The sequence below is a fragment of the Haliotis cracherodii genome, unplaced genomic scaffold (genome assembly GCF_022045235.1).
Source record: "Haliotis cracherodii isolate W230 unplaced genomic scaffold, xgHalCrac1.p SCAF_10, whole genome shotgun sequence".
NCBI classification, from domain to species: domain Eukaryota; kingdom Metazoa; phylum Mollusca; class Gastropoda; order Lepetellida; family Haliotidae; genus Haliotis; species Haliotis cracherodii.
The window spans coordinates 54250518-54275190 of NW_027266265.1; the positions used below are offsets into that span (position 1 = coordinate 54250518).

Consider the following 24673-nt stretch of genomic DNA (forward strand, 5'->3'; position numbering starts at 1 on the left):
GTATACATGTGTACGTGAGACGGCGATTATTCAAGTATACGCCAGACGGGTTGGCATATACTGTAACCATTTAATCAAGTATACGGCAGACGGGCTTATATTGGAGTATATACATGACTTGTACAATTAAGACATAATATATTAAGTCATATATACATGTATAGGTAAGACATGATTAATGTAAACCAACACAGCCATCAGTTTTAAGGAATCACATATACATGTAATTGTCAGACTGGTTTAAATACATGAATAGATTAGGAAACGTATACATGTATACGCTAGTCTGACACATGCGCACATATTTTACCACATGGGCTTATACCGGAACTTATACATACGTACGTCAGATCGTCTTACATGTATATCAAATGTGCTTATACTGGATCAGTAGTATACACAGATGTACATATTTGGGGTATATCAGATTAACATATACATGAATATGTCAAATGAACTGATACCGGACTAACATATACATGTATGCGTACGATTGTTTTAGTCGGCCGTGTAGACCAAATGTGACCGGAGAAAATATGCCACGTGAACTTATGCTTGTCCAGAAAAGCGTATATAGATCATGTGTATATAGGTCAAATGCATACCCACATGGATAAACCCCAAGATGGCCTTACATAAAAATGTCAACGGGTTTGAAGTAGCAATGTCATCGCGCATGAACGAATAATATTCTTAGAATATTTTTCTTCATAAATATCCTTAGCTTAACTTCTGACTAAAAATGTTTTTCAGCTTAGGAAAATGCCTTTATTGAAATATGGATGCAAGTACTGTAGCATTGTCGTCATGGAAACAAAGGTTTGCATTTTATCGAGTTAAATACAAAACAATATACAACGAAAACTACCCGTGAAGATTCCGGGGTAGAATAGGTCTTCAGCAACCCATGCTTGCCGTAAAAGGTGACTATGCTTGTCGTAAAAGGCGACTAACGGGATCGGGTGGTCAGGCTCGCTGACTTGGTTGATACATCTCATCGATCCCAACTGCGTGGATCGATGCTCATGTTATCAATCACTGGATTGTCTGGTCCAGACTCGATTATTTACAGACCGCCGTCATATAGCTGGAATATTGCTGAGTGCGGCGTTAAACAACAAACAAACAAACAAACAAACAAACAAACAACGAAAACTGTGAAATCTCCAATGTCCCGAGTCTGTGACTGTCAATTAGAGAACTCACTAACACAAACCAAGGAATTCGACATCTACATCCTAGCAAAACATCACTACAAACTACTCCAAGACCTCCCAGAGCTGTCTGTTACTCGGGACAATTCCGGGACGAGCCGAGTCATCCATTGGATAACGTAAACATTCCGCCATTTGTCACCACTCGTTCCATTCGTCACCACTCGCCCCTTTCCATCACCTGCAAGAAGACTCGTCCCCCTATCGATGAATGTTATGTGCGAAAATACGACAAATCTATCAGAATGAGCGTATGATTTCAAGTTCTTCGTCAAAGAATCCCTCAGAAATAAATGTCAGAATGTCTTGCATCTAAAAATATACCAAAGACAGAGTTAAATGTGTTCAATCCCGATGTGCTTTAAATTGCATCTGAAATATATATAATATATGGGGAAAATGTGTGAACCATTACGCAACGATTTGACAAATTGTTTGTCCCGTTTCCGCTTAGACGGAACCCAGGTCGCAAAATGGCCATGAGAGGGGCACGAGTCACTATTCGGCTTGTCCCGGAAAAACACGAGTTGGTCACGAATGCACTCGTTCCTTTCCGTAACCCACCATCGGCTTGTTCCGGACTGAAAGAAGGTTGTCGGTGTTCGGGCAGAGGCAAGGTTGGTGAGGAGTACCAGACTCCTGGGTGATGAAATGGCATCTACTGTATCAACAGTCGCATCATCCAAAGTCGACCATGTCATTTCATTGACTAGCTATCCACACAGGGAGGGAAAAGGGTTGGGACGATGTTTGATAAAAAGGAAAAAAATAGGCGACTTCAAAAGTATCTCTGAAAACGTCTCTATTATATGTACAAATTATTACATAAACAAATTCATGCTCGCATGGATTTCAGAGAAATATATCCTAGTGCAAAATGACAATTAAAAAATGGGAACATGTAAAAGAACGAAGTCATCAGATAATATAAACTTTTACTGTGACTATTTTAATAAAACACAACCGTAAGAGTGGCAACGAGACGCTATTCGAGTTGACACTGTCTATGGTCCTAAAAACCGATCACACTGCTACAAAATCAGACTAGATACTCACTACTGTTTTACGGAAGGGGACGGAGCTATACGCTGTCTAATGCTTCCTTTAGTCTCTAAGCTTTAACGGCTCGTCAGCTAAATATGGAGGCACGCTGATAGCCACCCGAGTCGAAGACGTTTAACCTCTTGTGGAAACCGACCAAGGATCAAAATCCGAATCTGGGCTACCCATGACCAGCGGATCCTTCCATGGCTAAGGGCCATCACTCTGTAGTGACATGTGAGCCATGATAAGTGGGTGTGTGCTTCGGTAGTACATAGGTCAATGTTTGAATAAAAGATGGAGTGGAGGGATATGTTATTCGTTATGCTGCAACTCAATGACGTCATCATAAACATCATGGATCAAACAACGTACTGTTTATAGTACAAAACTCTTTTTTACTTTCTGGCGTCGGATGTTGGTGTCACATCACCTGACAATTATTTTGACATCGGTGATTCAAACACACTTAAGCGACAACAAAATAACCCCTTGTTCGTCAGATATATGTTCAGTTATTTTGTTATATTTGTTTATTCCCAAAACTTGAAGTGCCTTTTCAGGAATCGATCGCGACTTCCTTATATTTCATTATGAAATGAAATGACGATATTATATTATATTATGATGAAGTTATTTAACTTATTGGTTAGAGATGAAAATAGATTTGTAGATACGTACAGTAATATGCCACATTTTTTGTGAATATGGTTAAGTCACTATAGAGACGGCTGGCACCAAAAAAATGATCTTCTTAGCTAAACAATAGGAGGCAATTCCGACAAACAAGAATTATATTTGTTTTGACCTAATGTGCTAGAAATGTTGGCATTTGTTTGGCTGCGATGAATGCATGAATTATGTGCAGTAATATTTACATTACAAGTATTTACACAAATTATGGGAAATACAATGTTAAAATGAAACACGAAACATAATGAGATCATTAACAAGGGAGCAATAAAAGAATGATGGTATTTCGCGCTATTCATAGGTATTCAAGCAACAGGAAGTGACGTCACGCAGGAAGTTCCGGCAGATACCACACATTGCGCATGTCAAACATCGTGGAATGATCAAGGTATACACGGGTCAACTTGTATAGTATTATTGGCTTCAGGTACAGAAATCTTTCGGAAATACCCGGTATGGGGAAAATGGAAGCTCTATACTCATCCTTACTCTGTGTGTTGGTGTGGCTTCATAATTGGGTAAGACTGCTACCAGTGACACGGACGTTATTCTGATTTAGTAGAATACACGTATGGGACTACAACCAACAAGGGGGGGGGGGGGGGGGGGGGGGGGGGATAATTAAATTACTATAAACTACACACTACGTTATTGTCCAAGATACTCTCAGAGAGTTGAACATGCAATTTTGAACACGCTGATCTTGTAATAATATACGGAACACAAAAGTTAGGTATAATACATATTAATTTTTTAATATTATTTTGTAGTGAAGACTGCGTTTCTTTAAATGGGTACGGTATATTAAAATAACTTTTTTAGTTCAGTATGTCATGTGCCTTAAGCACGCCGGCATTGTCTGGCGCTAAATGAGTTGTATTGGTATTATCATTGTTGTTATAGTGGGAAATGATTATCCTCCTCCGTACCACTGATACAGATGATAGGGATGCAAGCATTGTCGTCATGGAAACAAAGGTTTGCATTTATCGAGTTAAATACAAACCAATACGCCCTTGTTACAGATATCTCCCTGTTTGGCTTGTATTCAGCAAGAGGTCATCTAACCTTGACGTACCACTACACAGGGATAGTTGTATCCGGTATACAACTTGTACATCTGCTTGGGCACACGTTTAACACAAAGGGTATTGCAAGTTAGTGTTGCGCCTTTCGGCTGATACACACCACAGGCTTGTATTACCACATCGTATAGCGCACCTTGCGCTACGCTGTGCCGCAGTTGTGTACCGTTTCTTTGAAAGGACTTCGGCTTGTGTCAGTTCCAGAGCGACTCCGACACAGATGTGACATATCATGGACCTATTCCTTACACTACGACGTGACATTGTCATTTAAATACATGAATAACATTTTCGTAAGCAACAGTTCATTAGCTAGCATTGACCCCTGAGAAACGCTTGCAGTAATGTTTATATTCTTGTCTCATATCTGCCGTAGTCGCCGCTAGCGGTGCTGTCGGCGTCTCCTTCTCGTTCCCTAGTGGGCGCTTCCTGGTCCAGACCATACACTGGACCCTCGAGAGTGTCTGAGTACTGCTCTGGCATGGAGCGTTCAGCACCCTCTCTCAAACTGTGCAGCGACTCGGTTTCAGGGAAGAAAACAGTTGCCCCACGTGGACTTGTAGACCTGCTGTCTATCCATTTAGGACTCAGCATACTCATCGCTTGCATCCCAAGATCCCGAGAAGGTGCTTCACGACGTGTATGCACTGGGCTCAGGCCCATCAAATCGGTTTCGCTACCCTGTCTGGACCGAGATGGGCTTCTTGTCCCCGCGTCATATCGGACTGGACTCAAATTCCTCACATACGGCTCCTCCGAGTCAAACCGAGATGGACTTGGCCCTCGGAAGAACCTCGGGTCTGCTTCATGCCGGAGCGGACTAACACTTCTCATCGTCCTGTGGCGGTCATGGTGGCGGTGGCGGTGACCACTGATAAATGCTGCATGATCAGAAATGCTTGGCCTCCGGTACATATCCGAATGATCCGAGATGCTGGGTCTCCGTATTGGAAAATCCGAATGATCGGAGATACTTGGTCTTCTCAGAAGATCCGAATGGTCAGTGATGCTAGCTCTTCGCAGCTGGAGTTCGGACCCGTGGCCATGCTCGGAGATGCTAGGTCGGCGGTGTAGAGGCCCAAGCCCGGGCAGTGGGCTAAGCTGCATCATCCGGCTGTCGTCAGTCAGCTGCGCGGTGGCGGCGGCGGGGGAGATCTGCATCAGCGGGTCTGGTTCTGTGGGGCCAGGGAGACGGGCTCGACGGCGGAATGATCCCAGACGGTGTTTCTGCTCCCAGATCTTTTGACGCATTTTCTCTTCGCGTCTCTTCTTTTCCAGTTCCTTGGAAAGACAGAAACCATGGATGTTACATAAAACGGATAATAAAAACATATTTAATATCTAAAATTTTAAAATGACACCTTGATATACAGAATACCTTGAATATGCAACCTACTAGCATAGCACATATCGTGTGCTGAATATATAACCCATGGGGGCTGACCATTATATCTACGGAAGCTGTATGTATTGGGAGCGACATACGCATTACAAAATACAAATGGTAATACACTACTAAAAAAAGTTAAGAACCACCCGATTATTTTTATTACTACAGTTAATCGATTATGCGATGACAGATTAACTATAGTAATGGGAAACAATTGGGTGGTCCTTAACTTTTTTTGCGGAGTACATCTTCTGAATAGTAGGAGAGATATTGTAAACACAGAAAATAACAAGAGAAAAAGAAAATTATTTACCATTCCATACAACACGTGTACCAAAACTAAATGAAACATCACCTGTTAACGATGAAAATGTTGAAATTATGTAACAGGCGTGAGTCATTTGAAACTGATATCTCCATGTGAAGAGTGATCTCCCTTACCTCCGTCCTCTGTTTTTCCACTATGGAGGTGACTTGGTACAGGAGGTCGTCCAGCTTGGTCTCCGTGGAGTCCTTACCCATGGAGGCCAGTGACAGGGCGCGGTCCAGTGGGAAGAAGTCGAAGTTCTCCTTACCCAGCTGCAGAAAGAGGGGTGAGTGAGTGAGTGAGTATGGTTTTACAACGCTTTTAGCAGTAGTTCACGCCAGGTGACACCGGAAAATTGGCTTCGCACATTGAACCCATACTGGGAATCGAACCCGGATCTTTGGCGTGACGAACCAACGCTTAAACCCCTAGGCTACCCCACACCCCATAGACAGAGGAAGCAGGGTTGCATATTACCATGTAGTGGGAGAGGGGTGAGTCTGTTCTAGGAAATAAGCGAAATGTACATTGTTGGTGGAAAATGACACCATTATAATAATTCTTGTGCGTTTTTGTGTATACATCCAGCTCCCATTTTAGTCGACAAGAATGCAAAGGACTTTGTCTGCCTTGGGACGCCCATCTGGGCTTAAGGTTTCGATTATAGAAATGTTAGTGACGTTAATTGGAAATCATGTGCTTGCTGATGTGACAGACCCAGGGCCCCGTTCCACAAAGCGACCTTAGCCCTAAGGTGATCGTAACTCCCATACCTTAATATAGACGTACGACATTCGTAGTGCTTAGGTGATCGTAACTGCCATACTAGTGTAATGTTCAGGCTGTTCTTATTTCACATTCTATCATGATTTGGAAAAGACGCAATTCTGATTTGTCAAATCACACTAACCATCCCTGATTGATACAACTGCGCGTTCGGTTCCAAATTCAATTTACCGAGGTTAAATCTCCAGGCAACTTTGATCTTCATAAAACACAGTATTGAGCTTTGAAGTTCAAGCGGGGCACCTACCAGTTTATAGACGTACATCTCCATGGCAGTGTAGTCGTTCACCTTGGTGCCGTTCAGGTGGATGAAGAAGAAGATGTATGCCCACATGTTGTGTTCTTGGCGGACATGGTGCTCAAATCCCTGGGAGTGCACAAAACAAGTTGTGATATGTAAGACAGTTTTGTGACTGTGTTGCAGAAAGTCAAGTTCAAGGACGGAGGACCACCATGCTGGGTGTGCCCAGAAACGAACACGCCGAGTCCCTCATGGATGTCAGTCTCTGATACAACATTCACTATAAATATATTTATTCTCGAAACAAGTTATGAATATGTTAAGCTACTGTTCTCACACGTACTTAAGACTATGACCATTTCAAAATTGAAAACAAACTCAAGAACCATGTAACCACGTGGCATATTGTGAAAACAAAATGAAACTTGCTGCTATTTTGAATTTGAATCGACCAAAAAGGGAATTGGTTATAAATCACATGTTATATAGAGGAACGAAGGTTTATAACTGCCAGCTGATTATAATCGACATAACTTATAATTTAGGCACCGCCTCCGTGGTCTTGTGATAAAGCGTCCGCCCGGAGAGCGGAAGGTCTGGGGTTCTATTCCCGGCCGCGTCATACCAAAAGACGTTAAAAGATGGTACTCGCTGTTACCCTGTCTGGCGCTTAGCATTATATATGTGCAATAATCTTGGACGTGACGTTAAACCTAATTTCACCTCACCACTATAATTTAGGCTCAACAAAACGTGGTCATTTTCTTGTGGTTAATCGTCATCTATTGATTGGGGCGCGGAGGAGTTACTTCCCTTACACAGCAATTCCGCAGCTTGTGGAACATTTATATTTTTATATTTGTCTACTCATTAAAATATCAACCTAATTGTTTTTAGAGATTGAATGAATGCTACTCGATGTCTGACCCAGAGGTAGATTGATGAGAGATGCGTAATATGAACAGAGCAATTGAAAGAACCTCTATGCGTCAATTACAGCCATACCTTCCCATGATGCTCGAAGTCGTAGCTGTTCCGGCTGCAGATGAAGCAGGTATCGCGCATGTCTGACTCGGCAGTCCACTGTCAATACACAATACATCATCTATGTGAAGTGAATAGTCAAAACACAGTACATGACGTGCACAGTCAATACACAATACATGTGACCAAGTTGAGCGTTTTAGTAAACATGGAGAATCGAACTAGGTTTCTATCGTAACCAGCAAGCGCCTTAACCTCTTGGCTACGGCTACCACTGGAACTATTCCGTTGCTTATCCATTCAATATTCAAAACGTCATGTCTAAATTCACATCAAACGAATGTTTCATTATAACCGTCCTGCACCTGCTTTATGCATGCACACACTGCAGTAGACACACAAGTTACCTTCGGCACATCACGCTTTTAGAACCTCAATGCAGTCAGAGAAGCTTAAAATTGTTCATAATTTAAGCTTGTATGTATACAGTGTTCAGAGCTAAATATTGTAATATGCTAATGCAGGTACACTCTTGTATGATTTTATTATGGACTAGTAGCCTTACACCGAATACATTGTCTGTCTGTCTCTCTGTCTGTCTGTATGTACAGCGTTAGAAATTGACACTGGTCCTGTAGTCCTTGCCAAACTGCCCAATGGTTAAGGTATCACAAGGACTAGTAGAAATTTGCCCTTTATAAGGCTTTTTCTGCTTGTTATCATGATAAGGACTAGTGGACTAAAACTGTTAATTTCTTCCACTGATGTATGTTTGTCTGAATGTCTGCCATTTCAGTAGTGCATCAGAGCTTATTTATTGGTTTGAATTGTATTTCAGTAATATCATCGAGGGAGGAAGTGATGCAGGTCTCGAGGTCTCAGGCCTTTACCGATTTGGTGAAACCCAATGGCATGGGTATTTTACTAACTGACATAGAAACATCGGATTCGAACCCACGATCATGTGTAAGGCACACCTAAGGGAGACAACTCGACCAGCCGGGCCCCTGGAAGTCATATATAACCCAAAGCTGATCATGACAAACAAATGTGTGCGGATACCTTGAGATCTCTGAGCTCTGAGAAGGTGTCCACGATGATACCGAAGATGATGTTGAGACCAATGGTGGTGATGAAGATGAAGAAGGAGACGTGGTAGATGACGACAAAGCCGAATTTTTGGAATGTCTTCTCGTTATCGTGTGGGATGAGCACCTAGAAAACCAAACAGAACATTACCCGCTGAATAACACATTTAACACTGAACAGAATACAAGTGTACACCCAGAGTAATCTTGACAATAATCAGTATTGTCTTATATTCATATACATGATAATTTGGGGCAGAAATGATTAGCTTCCCAGTTTTGTTCTCAACAATGCCTCCTTGTTCCTTAAATACGTACCAGAAGCCAATAATGTTTTTAGTGTTTTGAGTGTGGTTTTACGCCGCTTTTAGCAATATTCCAGCATTATCACAGCGGGAGACACCATAAATGGGCTTCACGCATTGTAGGGGAATCAAACCCGGGTCACCCGGCGTGACGAGCTAACGCTTTAACCTCTAGGCTTCTCAACCGCCCTAAGAAAGTTTTGAAAAATATTACAAGTTATTTATAAATGAGTGTCAGCTAACTGTGAGAAGTAATCCCAAAGTGGAACTGCTTGTATTGAGGTTTCAGTGAAACCCGGGAGCACGAGTAGGAGCTGGCCGACCTAGGATTACAGTCGGCATCATCCTGGTGCGGTTAAGGGAAGTTACTCTGTACAGCGAGTTTCATGTCCTACAACCCATCCGGCCCCATGTATGTCTGAGCTCATCCAGTCAGGGTACCTACCTCGAAGAGATCTCCTATCAAGCCGTATCGGATGACGGTGATGGTACATTGCCATAGCGTGTCACAATATAGGTTGCTGTCCGGGTTGAACATACTCCTCATCAGCGCGAAGCCAATTATACCATACAGGTAAAACACCACCAGACCCAGGATCGCCACCCACACCAGGGACTTGGCTAAAACAGACAGTTAGTGAGAACATCTACAAAATTACCAGCTGGATCAACATTATCCTCGATTATCCAGGGCATTATATCTCCGTTACGTTGTGATAAATACCTTGGACCCATCGCCACTATAGCCTCGTTTTGAACCGTGTTCGAAAGGCTTACCGCTAAAAAAAGCAGCGCAGATTGCAGTTGGTGATAAGAGAGGTGGAGATGGTGACAAAGTTTTATCAATTAAAAAGCTTAAAAATAGGTAAATACAGGCAGCAAAGTAATCTTATATTTCTCACCACCTAAGTATAGGGTTTGTGTGAAAAGTATTTCACACTTAGCAGAAGCTGCATGCATCAATTCCACCATTTCAAGGGAAATCAACTTATCTCCGTATTAATTCTTCTGAAAGCTGACTAGGTATGTTACAGGGTGAGTGACTGCAGAGAGACTGTAGATTGACTAGGAAGATTTTTGGAAAAAAAATAAGTTGTCCCAGAACATGCTTGGAAAATATTAAATATTCTTTAGACCACATTGTTGTGTAACGTCTTTGTGAAAAATATATTCAGGCTCATTGATTTGATTAAGAAAAAAAGGTGGTTTTCTTTTGCAGCTGTAGGTCAGAATATCCAATGGTGGGTCTCAATACAGCCTCAGCATACCTGGATGAGTGACTGCCTTGATGACTCCGCTCAGCAGCTGGTTGTTGTTGACGATGTTGAGGAGATGGAAGGCGAAGCAGTAGCCGTTTGAGAACGTCCCTCCTATCGACAACGCCAAGAATGCCTGTAGAACACAATGTAGTGGTTCAGAAGGTGTGTGAGTGATTTGGATTTAACGCCGCTTTTAACATTATTCAAGTTATATCACGGCGTGTCATCTTAATGTGGGAGGAAAGCCCGAAGTGATGCAGGTCTCAGACGTTTACCACTTCGGTGAAACCCACGAGCACGGGTATGGTGCTGACAAACCTAGAAACATAATCGGGGCGAACCGGGATTCAGTGTGAGGAGGGCCGTCTTATAGAAACAGACTGAGGAGGACCGTCTTATAGAAGCAAAGTGACGAGGACCGTCTTATAGAAGCAGAGTGAGGAGGGCCGTCTTATAGAAGCAGAGTGAGGAGGGCCGTCTTATAGAAGCAATGTGAGGTGGACCGTCTTATAGAAGCAGTGTTAGGAGGACCGTCTTATAGAAGCAGTGTTAGGAGGACCGTCTTATAGAAGCAGAGTGAGGAGGGTCGTCTTATAGAAGCAATGTGAGGTGGACCGTCTTATAGAAGCAGTGTTAGGAGGACCGTCTTATAGAAGCAGTGTTAGGAGGACCGTCTTATAGAAGCAGAGTGTGGAGGACTTTCTTATACAAGCAGAGGGAGGAGGGCCGTCTTATAGAAGCAGAGTGAGGAGGCCCGTCTTAAAGAAGCAGTGTTAGGAGGACCGTCTTATAGAAGCAGTGTTAGGAGGACCGTCTTATAGAAGCAGAGTGATGAGGACCGTCTTATAGAAGAAATGTGAGGTGGACTGTCTTATAGAAGCAGAGTTAGGACAAAACTATATCCCTGTCTTCTGTCTGTTTCAGTTTCTGTTTTCAAATCATGGCGGTATATAGTCTAAGGTATCACTTGAATCAACACCTCGCTCCTATTCAAATCTAACTTCCAATGCCTGGTGTTTAAACTCCCTACTGGTTGTTCAATACAGGAAGAATTCACCACGCATGCGCGTAGTAGAAAGTCGTGGTCATTGTCATTTGATGTCTGCAGATTCATATGCACCAGGCTTATTTGTTGATTAACGCCGCACACAGCAATATTCCAGTTATATGACGGCGGTCTGTAAATAATCGAGTCTGGACCAGACAATACACTGACTGACCACATGCACATCGATCTACTCAATTGGGATACGTTGACATGCTCCAACCAAGTCAGCGAGCCTGACTCCCTGGTCCCCTCTTCCCGAGGCATGAGAATTAACTGACTATAAAAGTCCAGTTTCCACCCTTGCCGAACTAGGCTGGTATTATGGAGTTACATTTTGGCTGGACTAACGAGTCTAAGCACAGTCCAATCAAAATCGCGCACCGAAATCGAAATCCGGTTCGGAGACTGTCCTGCAGATTTCGGTTGTCAGCAGTTATTTTCCAAATCTTTTCATGTTTTTAATCACGGTGCTCACGTGATTTGATGCATTTCGTGATGTGAGACCCGTTTATCACAATACAGATCTTGATTATCGATCAGATCGTCCTGACTGGGCGCCACCATTTTGTGTGAAGCAAACGCAAGTGATACGAGAGGTGGAATCTGATTGGTCCATAGGGGAGGCTTAGAAGGGAAATAACTGGTAATAGCCACTGGTGGCACTACGATCGAGCCCAGTAATTCCAGCCAAGTTCGGCGAGGGTGGAAACTGGACTTATAAGTCAGTTAACTCTCTTGCCTCGGGAAGATGTCCTGATCCCGATGCTCCTCTTACAAGCCTTGTCACCTCTTACGGCAAGCATGGGTTGCTGAACACCTAATCTAACCCGGGTCTTCACGGGAAACTCACCAGGTAGTAGAAGGTGGTGAAACTGAAGAAGCGGGCATCTAGCTTGGACTCGTGCTGCTTCTTCTTCCCATCCTCTTCTTCATCGTCCTTCTTCTTCTTCACCGCGCTCCTAAAACGTGGCACTGATTATAACACATGCTGCTCTTCTTAACATGAAATCTTAATCGTCAGGACAATCAAAATAAATATGTATAGCGCAATAACAAATCGATATTGTATCAACTGTGATGGTATTTCGTTAACATTCCACTTTTTAAATAAGAGACTCGGTATAATATTTTTTTGAAAGGGAATACTCAATGTTAAGAAATATAAATTCAAACAAATTTAGAGCATATGGGCACATTCCAAATCACCTGGGCCCACTTCCACAAAACGATCTTAGCGCTGAGATCGCTTTGATGCGAGTGGGCCCTGAACCTTCTACAAAGCAGTCTGAGCTGTTCGACAATGATACCTCTATTTTGTGGAACCAGATAGTTCCTGAATAAACGTGTAAACTAAATTCCATTTACATGTGACAAATTGTAACAAACTGAAAGTAGCGTTACAACAAAAACAGCCTATTCCTGCATATTTCAAAGCATGGGAACTACGACAGTCGTAGAACTGTGATCGCTTTCGGGAAGAAAGCCTAACACCTTCCCAAAGCAATCTGAGGGCTACGACGCTTGCACATCTATGTTAAAGCATGGGACTTGTATTGATTTAGCGCTAAGATGTTTTTAGCGGAACAGGGCCCTGAGCAATCCAAGCTACACCAATAATTTGAAGAGGAACTTGCTTGAGGCTTAGGAACATGGTCTTAGGGTTTGGCAGCCGCGGGTGGTTGCACACGAAGTAGCTGATGAGCACGAGGAGGCAGAGGACGTTGTGCGTGAAGCCCATACTCTTTAGCACCACGTCGTATGTGTCCGCACCGAGGTTGATGATGGCGGGCACGGGGCTGAAACAGACATTGCAGCATCCCCGACATTAGACATACCCACAGGGTCATTAAGTGCACCGGGCAGTGGAAGAACATGCTGATGGCAGTGTGGGCTCCAATCAAGGATTCGACCCAAATAAGAAATAGAATCTGTACTTGACTAAGAAAGTGTTATCCCAAATATAATATTTGTTACATATGACCATTTTCTAAAACGCATTGTGTATTCATGCTTATGAAATCTATTGATACTGTTTATGGTGTTCAGGAGGTGATGAATTTATAACTTATTATTCATATGGACATATAATCAAGTCAATGTTGTTACTCCACCAGGAGGTGGCAGGTAAACAAGGCAATACTCTTACCTTCTTATTCATAAAATGGCCGTGTGTTTCTGTGTGTGTGTGTGTGTGTGTGTGTGTGTGTGTGTGTGTGTGTGTGTGTGTGTGTGTTTGTTTGTTTGTTTGTGTGTGTGTGTGTGTGTGTCCTCCTGTACTAGTCCGAACGGATGCCGGTTTTATAGTGATAGCCCGCAATTTAACATGGACACCCCACGCAGAGAAACATTATCCTGACTCCGAACCAACCAGTCCTTGTTTTATATCCTGACTAACATGAGAGAATGTCCTTACTCTACAAGGAGCGGCGGTATTCCCGTGGCGTTTGGAGGGAAGATGTTCGGCGTCTCCATCGACCCCTTGGCCTTCCACGTGGCCAACATCAACATGTTGATGCCAAAACTCAGCAACGTCACAGCGTGGTTCCAGATCAGCCTGAATTGTTGAAATACAAAACTCAAGGGAAGGTGTTATACTGGCACAAAACACAGGGGAAATAGAGAGGCGTTATGCTGGTATTGAGGGATTCCAGATCAGCCTGAATTGGGGGAAATAGAGGGCGTTATGCTGGTACAAAACTCAAGGGAAGGCGTTATACTGGCACAAAACACAGGGGAAATAGAGAGGCGTTATGCTGGTATTGAGGGGTATTTCATTTGTCCATTGCTTTTACCAATCAGCGCTAAGTAACCCCGCCTTCAATTTGTCCCACGTATATTACCAATCAGCGCTAATTTAAGTCCTGGTTTCAATTTGTCTATTGCCAATCAACAATCAGCGCTAATTAACTGGTTCCTTGTTAAAGTTCCACCTTTTGTTATCTTACAACTATTGGTTCTTTTTACATGTACGTATATACGCTCTCCTGGCATTAATTCACCGCATGAAGGAGAAAGCATATACTCCAAAACGTTTTGTTCCTCATAATATTTAACATCCATTAACCCGCTCTCTTAGTTTCACGATAGAATAAAAACACACACACGAGTATTCAGTTACACTTGCATGTAGCTGGATAAATTTCGCTTCCATAACATATACTAGTATATGAATAGTTACGTTGTTTCTAAAAGCTGCATGTTGGACAGCACTTGAGACAATACTCCATCGATGCTTTCTTTTCAAACTCTTAACGGATATGTTTCGGAGAAAAACCTACTGTGTTTTGAAATTTGATGTTATCCCACTGTATGGTAGATAACTCTTATTTTACTTTGGAACCGAGCGCTTTAGTAGGTTTATCACCTAAATGATTACGTCGTTTCTAAAAATTGCATGTTAGACAACACTTGAGACATCAATGCTTTCTTTAAAACTCTTAATAGATATATGTGCTTTGACGTACCATCCTTTGGTGATGCAGAGAGCGAGGAAGTTGCTCAAGATCCGCTGCTGGTATGCAATGTCCTTCATGATGTCCTTACTCCACGCCATCAGGTCCCTAATCTTGTTGCTAGGTGACGATCTGTCCACGCTCCATTTGAGTTTCTCCTTAATTTCTTCTCTTAGTACCCTCTGTCGGAGAAATGAAATTAAGTTTGGATTTATTGGATTATTTGATTAATAAAGCAAAGATGAGTAGATTTAACATGGATACCCTACCATGCCGACCAGACTTTGTTTTAGCCCCTAATTCCGATCGCCAGGCAGGGTAACAACAAGTATAATCCTTTAACGGCCAGGGATCAAACCACTGACCTTCCGCGCAAACACTATATCCGCTAGACCACGGAGGCGGTCATTAAAGATAGTGGTAAAAAGTGAGTGAGTGAGTGTGGTTTTACGCCGCGTTTAGCAATATTCCAGCAATATCACGGCGGGGACACCAGAAATGGGCTTCACATATTGTACCAATATCGGGAATCGAACCCGGGTCTTCGGCGACACAGGGTTATCCTTGCCTTTGTATTGTTGTGTGGTGTAAGATTAAACATATTGTGCATAATAAAAAACCATTTAGAGAAAGAGGGGAGATAAAAACTATTGGACGGTGAGTTAAAGCGGTTGCTTATCCCGCAGAAGAACAGAGTTCGATTTCCCATTCGGGACCTACTTACGTAACCGATAAACACGGTCACGGCCACGATATTGACCTGGTGATATATGTAAAAACAAACATCCTATTATATCATGAATTGCATGATTTAGTGTTGTCTTCTGTGTGTCATGGTTTCGTCCTTCACCTTGTTCTTGACCCGGAAGTTAACTTTCTGTAGCTCATCGTCCTTCACGACCTCTATTGACATGCAGTTCTTCCTGTAGAAGGTGAAGGCTTTTTGTTGCAGGGGCGACATGCGCACTGGAACAGAAACACACTTCCTTCTCATATGTCGCCATCTTGGAAACATGTGCCATATGTATGTATAGATATTCGAATGACATTCAGACAACTGTTGATACATTGTAGATCTAGATTTATTCATGCCTACCAAGTGCTTCAATGACGCATATGCTGATGAAATAAAACGAGACCAGCAGAAGCATTTGTTTGACAAAACACATACCTACTGGTGCCCGATATCATGTGACGGCTGTCATTTCACTTCAATTCATATAAAGAAAGTATATCTAACGCATCTGTAAGCTGTCGTCTGCAACAAGCGTTCCGTTATTAACACATGAGTATATGTGGGACAATCGGTTATTACGGTATTGTAGAGGAATTTTTGATAGTGCTACATGCAAGTGCGTCTTTTGTTTTCCCTGTATTTGAAACGGATACCTCGCATACCCGATAACGGTCATGGTAGACAGGCGAGCATCCTATAGCGAGCTATCACCAGTTAATTCCCTTGCCTCGGGAAGATGTAGACAGATGTAATCGGACGACATAAAAAAAAAACGAATGGGAGAAAATAAGTTAATTCTTGACACGATCGGGTGACCTTGATTTCTATACACGAATGAATGGATGACTTTATGTGTGAATGGATGCTGTTTTACGCCGCACCAAACAACATTCGGTACGGCGGCCTGCTTGTAGTCGGTTCTGGACCATTACATTCAGATTTTAATAACGTGAGGTAAGACCCACGCAGTCAAAGAATAATGACTCAGTCAACGTAACGGATTTTATGACACGTGGGATGCAATGGACCTATTGTCCCATTTGCGACCAACTCGTGTTATTCCGGGACAAGCCGAACAGCGACTCGTGCCCCATTCGTGGCCATTTTTGCGACTGGGTTCTGTCTAAGCACAAACGGCCATAGCTAAAAGAATTGTCAACTTGTTGCGTAATAATTGACGTATATTTCCCCCGTATATAAGTATTGCAGATGATATTTAAACACATCGCGACTTGCGGTATTATACAGTATGATTGGACACACATAACCATATCTTGGATATATTTTCAGATGCAAGACATGCAAAATCAAACATTATTCCTGAGAGATTCTTTGACCGAAGTACTGTAAGTCATACGCGCATTCTGATTGGTTTGTCGCATTTTCGCACATAACATTCATAGACAGGGGGGCGAGTCTTCTTGCAGGTTACTGAAAGGGACGAGTGGTGACGAGTGGTGGGCAACTCTACGTATACGCGTTCGGTGGGACGCACCTGGTGTCTTCTCTTTGATAAGTATGAGATGGCATTGCATTATTTCGCTTTCAGTTCAGTATGTCACATTTATATCTGTCATATTCCATATAGAAATAAGAGCTCGAATTATATTGACATCTACGTTCCCTAGTGATAAGTGTTCTCTTGTAACATACGCATGTCAAGGATCTTGGGGTCAAGGTCGACCATACGGGCAAGGATGAGGTAGAAGCTGAACCCGACGTCCATGTAGTCATCTGCATACTCCATCTTCTTCTTGTTCTGTGAAATAACAATGTCAGCAGTGAGTACATATACCCCACCGTTGTGAACAATCTCATCATATACGCCCCCCCCCCCCCCCCCCCTCCACTGGAGTGAGTGAGTGAGTTTGGTTAAACGCCGCTTGAATAAATATCGCTTATATCAGGAGTGTCAGTTTGGCGTGGGATAAAAGCCTGAAGTGATGCAGGTCTTAGACATGTAAGGTGACACCCACGAGCATGGGAATAGTGCTGACTAACCATGGATCATAATCGGTGCAAAGCGGGGATTCGAACTCACGACCAGCGGATCCTGACACGCCTAGAAGGTGCCTTAGTCCACTGGGCCATCAGTGTCCCGTACGTACACGTATCCAACAGCCACAGCAGGGAATGTCAACTGACTATAGTACACCTACCTTCTCCCCCGGACAATACATCTCTAGACACATCACAGACATCACAGCCATACGGCACGGCAATACACACATATTGAAATACAAGCGCAAAATAACTAATATTAACCAGCAATAAATCAACATGTTTTCAAAAAAATATTTATCAACATATTCATAAAAAAATACATCATTAGAATGTTTAACAATTAATAACAGAGATATAAAAAACACCCGTTATGAAAAGGAAATGTTTTTGCTCTCTTTTTGTTACTCACTAACAAACAATAGAGCTAAGGACAGTTCGGGTTTAGAACCGCCAACTGTACAGTGACATGTATACAACCGAATTGGTTAAAACAGATGACCATATACCACGACTTCATATTCATTTTTATATATTTTGTTTTGTTTGTTGTTTAACGCCGCACTCAGCAATATTCCAGCTATATGACGGCGGTCTGTAAATAATCGAGTCTGGACCAGACAATCCAGTGATTGATGTCATGAGCCTCGATCCAGGCAATTGGGAAACGATGACATGCATCAACCAAGTCAGCCAGCCTGACCACCCGATCTCGTTAGTCGCCTCTTACGACAAGCATGGGTTCCGAAGGACCTACTTCCTACCTGGGTCTTCACGGGGCATGTATAATAAGTAGTCCGCTATAGGTTAGGAGTTTTTCTACAAGACAACGACAGTCACCATGGGCACAAAGTGGAGAAGAATGGAAGGCTACACACTCAGTGTTAAAATGAGCCTTGTACATCATTCAGAACAGCAACAAATCCTCAGAACACATAGACTTGCCCATGTCTGTTTGGTCTAGTATATACTACACAAAAGAAGTTCAAGAACACCCGATTTTTTCATATGATTAATCTGACAAGGCTTGTGTGTATTGCAACACACAGTCTTCCAACTGTGGGTATTCTTAAGCTTGTTTGGAATAGTATATAACATCATTATTTCTTAACGCTTCGCCCCTTATTCCACTAACAAGCCGACTATCTCCCACACGCAGAGCTCCCAAGGGGTCTAGTTCGGAGGCAACAACGTACATTTTATTACGCTTCATTTCGTTTTGTCAGCATAACCTGCAAATCGAGTACAAGGGTTATCTCCCTTCAACAAAATCTTTGTTGTTAAGAAATATTGTTTACCAAACAGACTTGGTCAAGTCTAGAGAACACGCAATCAAATGCATGATGGTTTTGTCATATACACGTTTAACACAGTTGAACGTTCTTGTACATGTTAGTGTTGTTGTAGGGTGATTATATGGTACAGGTGACTGGGTATAGGAAATATTATATGTGTGAGTTAATGGTTTTAGATGTGGATTTGAAAGCACGATAAAGCGTGATCACAGATGGTTAGTAAAGCGATGTAGATACACACATGTTCATTTGCAAATGTCTATGGTCGCTTATTTATTTGGTTTAGGGATTTTTTCTTAAAAAAAACCTACAACAAAAAATTGTGGCCTAAAAAGTATTTGTTGCTGTCGTGATCTTTTAAAACAATGGTGGTTTCAGTGAAATAAAATTACAGAGTGACGTACGTCCATTTCCAAATGGATTTACAAAGATTTTTGTTTCTCCCATATATTATAATTTCTGAATGTGGAAGAGAAAACTGTTTCATAAATTTAATGTATATCATTTTTGTTGGTAGATCCGTAAACCAAGTAATTAAAGCAGCTTCATTTACAGAATATAACTGTTTACAGTATAGGAACCCAAAGCCATTTGAGCTGAATCATTAACAACACAGAACTATTACTTCAAAAATAACCATGAATGGATGATGTTATGAAGACTGCTTTATGAACTGGAACGATAAATAAATGCACGGTATAGGCTTTTGAAAAGCTTATTAAAGTTTATGTACGAAATATAAATGCAAATATATTTTAGTATTCCTCAGTGTAAGTGCCAGTGGCTGTACATCATCGTGCTTCATTAAGAATCAGACATAGTGATGACAGATCTGGCCTCGTTCTATAAAGCGACCTTAACGCTAAGAGTGTCGTAACTCTCATACTTTAACACAGACTTACGGTCGTCGTAGCGGTGAGGTTCTTCTTATTGAACGAGACCATAAGCGTGAGGTTACATCAACGTGAGACCGATCGTCCAAGTTGTATCTGAGGCTGAGGTTTTGGGACAGATACATATATATGCGATTGGGTTGGACAGAGGGTGGGGTTGTTTGACATATTGAAAAGATGTATATTGGGATGACTGGCCCGGCCAGAGGGTGAGGTTGTTTGACATATTGGGATGACTGGCCCGGACAGAGGTAGAGGTTGTTTGACATATTGAGAAAGATTGGCCCGGACATAGGGTGAGGTTGTTTGACATATTGAGAAGATTGCCCCCGTTAGAGGGTGAGGTTGTTTCACAGAGAGAACATATTTGGTTGGACAGAGGATGAGGTTGTTTGACATATTGAGAAGATTGGCCCGGACAGAGGGTGAGGTTGTTTGACATATTGAAAAAGATTGGCCCGCCAGAGGATGAGGTTGTTTGACATATTGAGATGACTTGGCCGGACAGAGGGTGAGGTTGTTTAACATATTGAGGAGATTGGCCCGGACAGAGGGTGAGGTTGTTTGACATATTGAAAAGATTGGCCCGGACAGAGGGTGAGGTTGTTTGACATATTGAGATGACTTGGCCGGACAGAGGGTGAGGTTGTTTAACATATTGGGAATATTGGCCCCGACAGAGGGTGAGGTTGTTTGACATATTGAGAAGATCGAGTTTTAAAAGATTGTCGAGGTCCATAGTCAGAGACTGGCATAGCGATAGCTATATTGACAGTACAGGAAGTACACGAATGTGCGTTAGTGATGGTAGGGTGACAATTAGTGGGTTTACTTACTGCCATATACCACGTTGAACCATGTAATTTGTCCAAACATATCAACATTTGGTGTAAATAGTGAGTGACTAACCTCCACATTGGAGGCATGACCTATCACAGTGAGTGAGTGAGCGAGTGTATCACGTCACAGTATACCAACACTACTACACTGGACACCATCATTGTATTCAAGCTTGTACTCATGTAAGGAAAAGACGTCATGAATTCTGCGTGACGAGCGACCACTATCCTCTGTTATCGCCTGTCGGCCTCTTACGAACGAAAGGTGCAGTGATAACACATAATGTGTGCTCTCCAATTCTTATTGAGGGTGGGTGATGTCATAGAGTGCTTATGCAGGTTGACTTAACTAGGATTCATGTTGTGCATGTCAAGTTGATTGGAATCTAAAACCACCTGGAGTTACTGATGTCCTACACCTGTCTTGGTCTTTGATGTTTTACAGGTGAGTGTTAATGGCAATTGAAACAGTATTTCAGTTATAACATGGTGTGTCAGCTTAATGTGAGTGGAAAACCCAACATTGCAACGTTAACCACTTTGGTGAGGCCATGGGAAACGCATTTAATGTCACGTTCAAGATTATTACACTTATATAGCGACGAGCATGCACCGACCTTCGACTCAACACTCTGTACACTACACTAAGCGATTTATCACTTCGGTGATACCATAGGAGACCGAGACATCCTCAGACAGGACTGTGAGTCCAGTTATAAGGTAGGTGATTGCCCATTACTTGGTGGATTTAGTATCTAATCTATACACCACAACTACACACGTCATCTCAACTAGTCGGCTGTACAGTCCCTAGAATACAACATGACACGGAACACAGAACACAGTCCGAGACAGCTACCCATATATAGAGACATTTAGAATCTACCACAAAACACACCCCGAGACAGCTACCCATATATCAGACATGGTGGAATCTACTGCAGAACACGAGAAACGGACGGTCTAAAGTTTAGAAGAAATGTATTTCTCGGAGATTTCTGTTAATATGTTTGTTGACATATTACTTACAGCTGCATCCTGCAAACACAAAACGAGAGACATTACACGTCTAGATCACTTCTGAACAATGAGACCAAGACAGACACACACAGTAACACATGTAGAGTCGGAAGTTGTACAATTTAAGATTCTACAAATATGTCAATAGGCGTCTTTAACCCCTGAGATTCATGGTTGCAATTAACATACGATACACCACTGCATTTGAACATAATAGTCACAAACTCCATCGTGATTACGCTAAGTTCTACATCCAAACATGGCAAAAAACAATGAACAGAAGTTGTTTTCTTATTTTCTATAATAATCACAAACTAAACTAAGCACGTCTCCATGATGCGCAGGCTAATATTGCGCTACTAACGATGAGCCATTTTACTGGTAAACACAATGCTTCGTTATCTATAACAGTTTGTTATGAGTTATGAAGAGACTAAATTGATGAATTCCTCTATCTAATGAGAGCTCGAGGAAGCATGAGTTGTTTAAAAGAAAACTGAGACTGTGGGTATATAGAACCCCCTTACGGGAGTCAGTCCATGCTAAGGTTATGATGGGTCTATTCAGATGCTTTTGGTCTAGTAAATGGGATGAATCAGTTAGTTCGAGTCACGGTAATGTAGTTAAAGAAGATGAAGTCCAGGGTAAAGTGAAGTGCAGGGAAAGATGTGTACTTACTTTGTCCTTTAAAAGAACAGTAGAACAGACAGTATCATAATAGTATCAATACTGGAACACAGTATAAACACTAGACACATTTAAAAACGGATTTCCAGTGTTGTGTCTTTATAGATCTCGCTTGAACAGAACATTGATGATATGAAACAATATAACAACACGTACTGGTCTCCTTATACTGGGAGACACTATGCATCTAGTTACAAAGAAATAATAGCATGCAATAATATTCTCGTCAAGCATCAGGCCATGCATTGTCATCATTTATTCTTTTTGAGCTCTTACACAAGCATGCTGCTTTGAAATTAACATTTTTGATAAATAAATCAACAGCTTTAGAATAATCTAATTTAAGCACATGCTTTTAATGAAATAAACACAATACATACCATGACCCCTGATAGGAAGCTGCCTCCAGCAATGGCGAAAGATTTTGCCGTTGCTAGGTAACTCTGGGACCCCGTCTGTGGCGCGCCCATTATCGGCATGTTTTTCAGTTCCTCAATGGCTTTCTTGTCAGTCACGTGATTCTCGTAGCACTCTGTCATTAAGGCTAAAACTGCTTTCTTGTCCAAAGTATCTTTTACTTCCTACAAAGAATAATGTATTTTTATGTTATGAACATAGCATCGTCCCGAGGCAAGAAAGTCCAGGTTCCAGTTTCCTTGCCGAACAAGGCTGGAAGTCTGGAGTTATATTTTGGCTGGACAAACGAGTCTATGAAAAGTCAAATCAAAACCGAGTAACAAACTAGACATCCGGTTTGTAAGCAACATGGATTTCAACGTGCAGATTTCAGTCGACCGCAGGATTTGCAAAGCAAGTGTACGGTCAACTTAGCGTCAATAGATATTTTCAAAAAAATTTCACGTTATTAATCAAGGTGGTCATGCGATGCACTTCGCGAAGACCCGTTTTATTACAATATGGATCTTGATTATCGATCAGATCGTCTTGACTGGGCGCAGCCATTTTATATGAAGCAAATACAATTGACCTGAGAGGTGGAATCTGGTTGGTCAATAGGAGGGACATACAAGGGAAATAACTCGTAATAGCCACTAGTGGAGCTACAACAGAGCCACGAAATTCTAGCATAGTTCGGCAAGGGTGGAAACTGGACTTTTATGGTCAGTTGAAGACCAATCAAAACCGAGTAACATACTAGACATCCGGTTCGTAAGCAACATGGATTTCAACGTGAAGATTTCAGTCGACCGCAGGATTTGCAAAGCAAGTGTACGGTCAACTTAGCGTCAATAGATATTTTCAAAATATTTTCACGTTATTAATCAAGGTGGTCATGCGATGCACTTCGCGAAGACCCGTTTTATTACAATATGGATCTTGAATATCGATCAGATCGTCTTGACTGGGCGCAGCCATTTTATATGAAGCAAATACAATTGACCTGAGAGGTGGAATCTGGTTGGTCAATAGGAGGGACATACAAGGGAAATAACTCGTAATAGCCACTAGTGGAGCTACGACAGAGCCACGAAATTCTAGCATAGTTCGGCAAGGGTGGAAACTGGACTTTTATGGTCAGTGCACGACCTTGCCTCGGGAAGATGTGAACATTACATTGGCATTAAAGGGGGACTACTCTCTGTAGCCTGGTGCCCATTTCCGGTCTACATCTAGAGGTAGTAATTAGTGACTTGTGTCAAACAGATATTGTCTGTGTGCATTTTGGGCAATCACTAGTTGCCATAATGAAATGTTTAATTAAGTTGGTGTTTTAAGAAAAAAGTGAGGTGACTTAGGGTGTGTTAAATGCCGATTATATAGTGAATGCATGCCCACTGAGATATCACGCCCCAGTTTAACATGGATACCATACTCAGACACAGTATATGGACTCCGAGCCAAACAGTCCTTGTATCATCGGTAACAAATACCACCTATTAACGTCTTTTGGTATAACACGACCGGGAATCGACCCACCTACCTTCCACTCTCCGGGCAGACAGTCTGTCGACTGAGGCGTTCTATTTTTGGTTGATTAAACTTTCTAGTGCTCCCAACGTGCCTAGCCTCAGTTTAAGCAAAGGAAATCCAGAGACGAGGATAGTACACTTCTAGCATTTTAGTGTAGAAATCATAAATTTCAGAAGTTACGTCATCGACGAGTGAGTTGGTTATAAAGTTTATGAAACATAACGGTATGTCGAGAACGAATTTAATCCTTGACTGAGGTCGAAATTGAACCATCGCCATTTCGTGCCAACACATTAAAGCTCCGACCTGGAATCTGTCGTCCTTTATTGTTTCAGCATGGATTGTAATTGTCCTTGACAACAAGGTGGATACTTCAC

At 42.1% G+C, this 24673-nt stretch overlaps 1 protein-coding gene across 6 annotated transcripts in view; it reads right to left on the reverse strand.

Annotated features, from left to right (window-relative positions):
• Window positions 1–3557: 3557 nt before the first annotated feature.
• The window catches only part of LOC139454534 (inositol 1,4,5-trisphosphate-gated calcium channel ITPR3-like), a 202863-nt gene continuing 181747 nt past the window's right edge, over window positions 3558–24673 (reverse strand). For all 6 annotated transcript variants that reach the window (XM_071236311.1, XM_071236310.1, XM_071236308.1 and 3 more), the window contains 14 exons: window positions 22745–22945; window positions 17283–17388; window positions 15744–15859; window positions 14906–15075; window positions 13855–13995; window positions 13076–13237; window positions 12292–12400; window positions 10403–10526; window positions 9580–9755; window positions 8804–8956; window positions 7763–7840; window positions 6764–6883; window positions 5865–6002; window positions 3558–5314 (listed from right to left, as the gene is read on the reverse strand). In XM_071236311.1, coding sequence (XP_071092412.1) covers window positions 4382–5314; window positions 5865–6002; window positions 6764–6883; window positions 7763–7840; window positions 8804–8956; window positions 9580–9755; window positions 10403–10526; window positions 12292–12400; window positions 13076–13237; window positions 13855–13995; window positions 14906–15075; window positions 15744–15859; window positions 17283–17388; window positions 22745–22945 — 2727 coding nt within the window. In that variant the 3' untranslated portion in view covers window positions 3558–4381. The remainder of the gene's footprint in view (window positions 5315–5864; window positions 6003–6763; window positions 6884–7762; window positions 7841–8803; window positions 8957–9579; window positions 9756–10402; window positions 10527–12291; window positions 12401–13075; window positions 13238–13854; window positions 13996–14905; window positions 15076–15743; window positions 15860–17282; window positions 17389–22744; window positions 22946–24673) is intronic.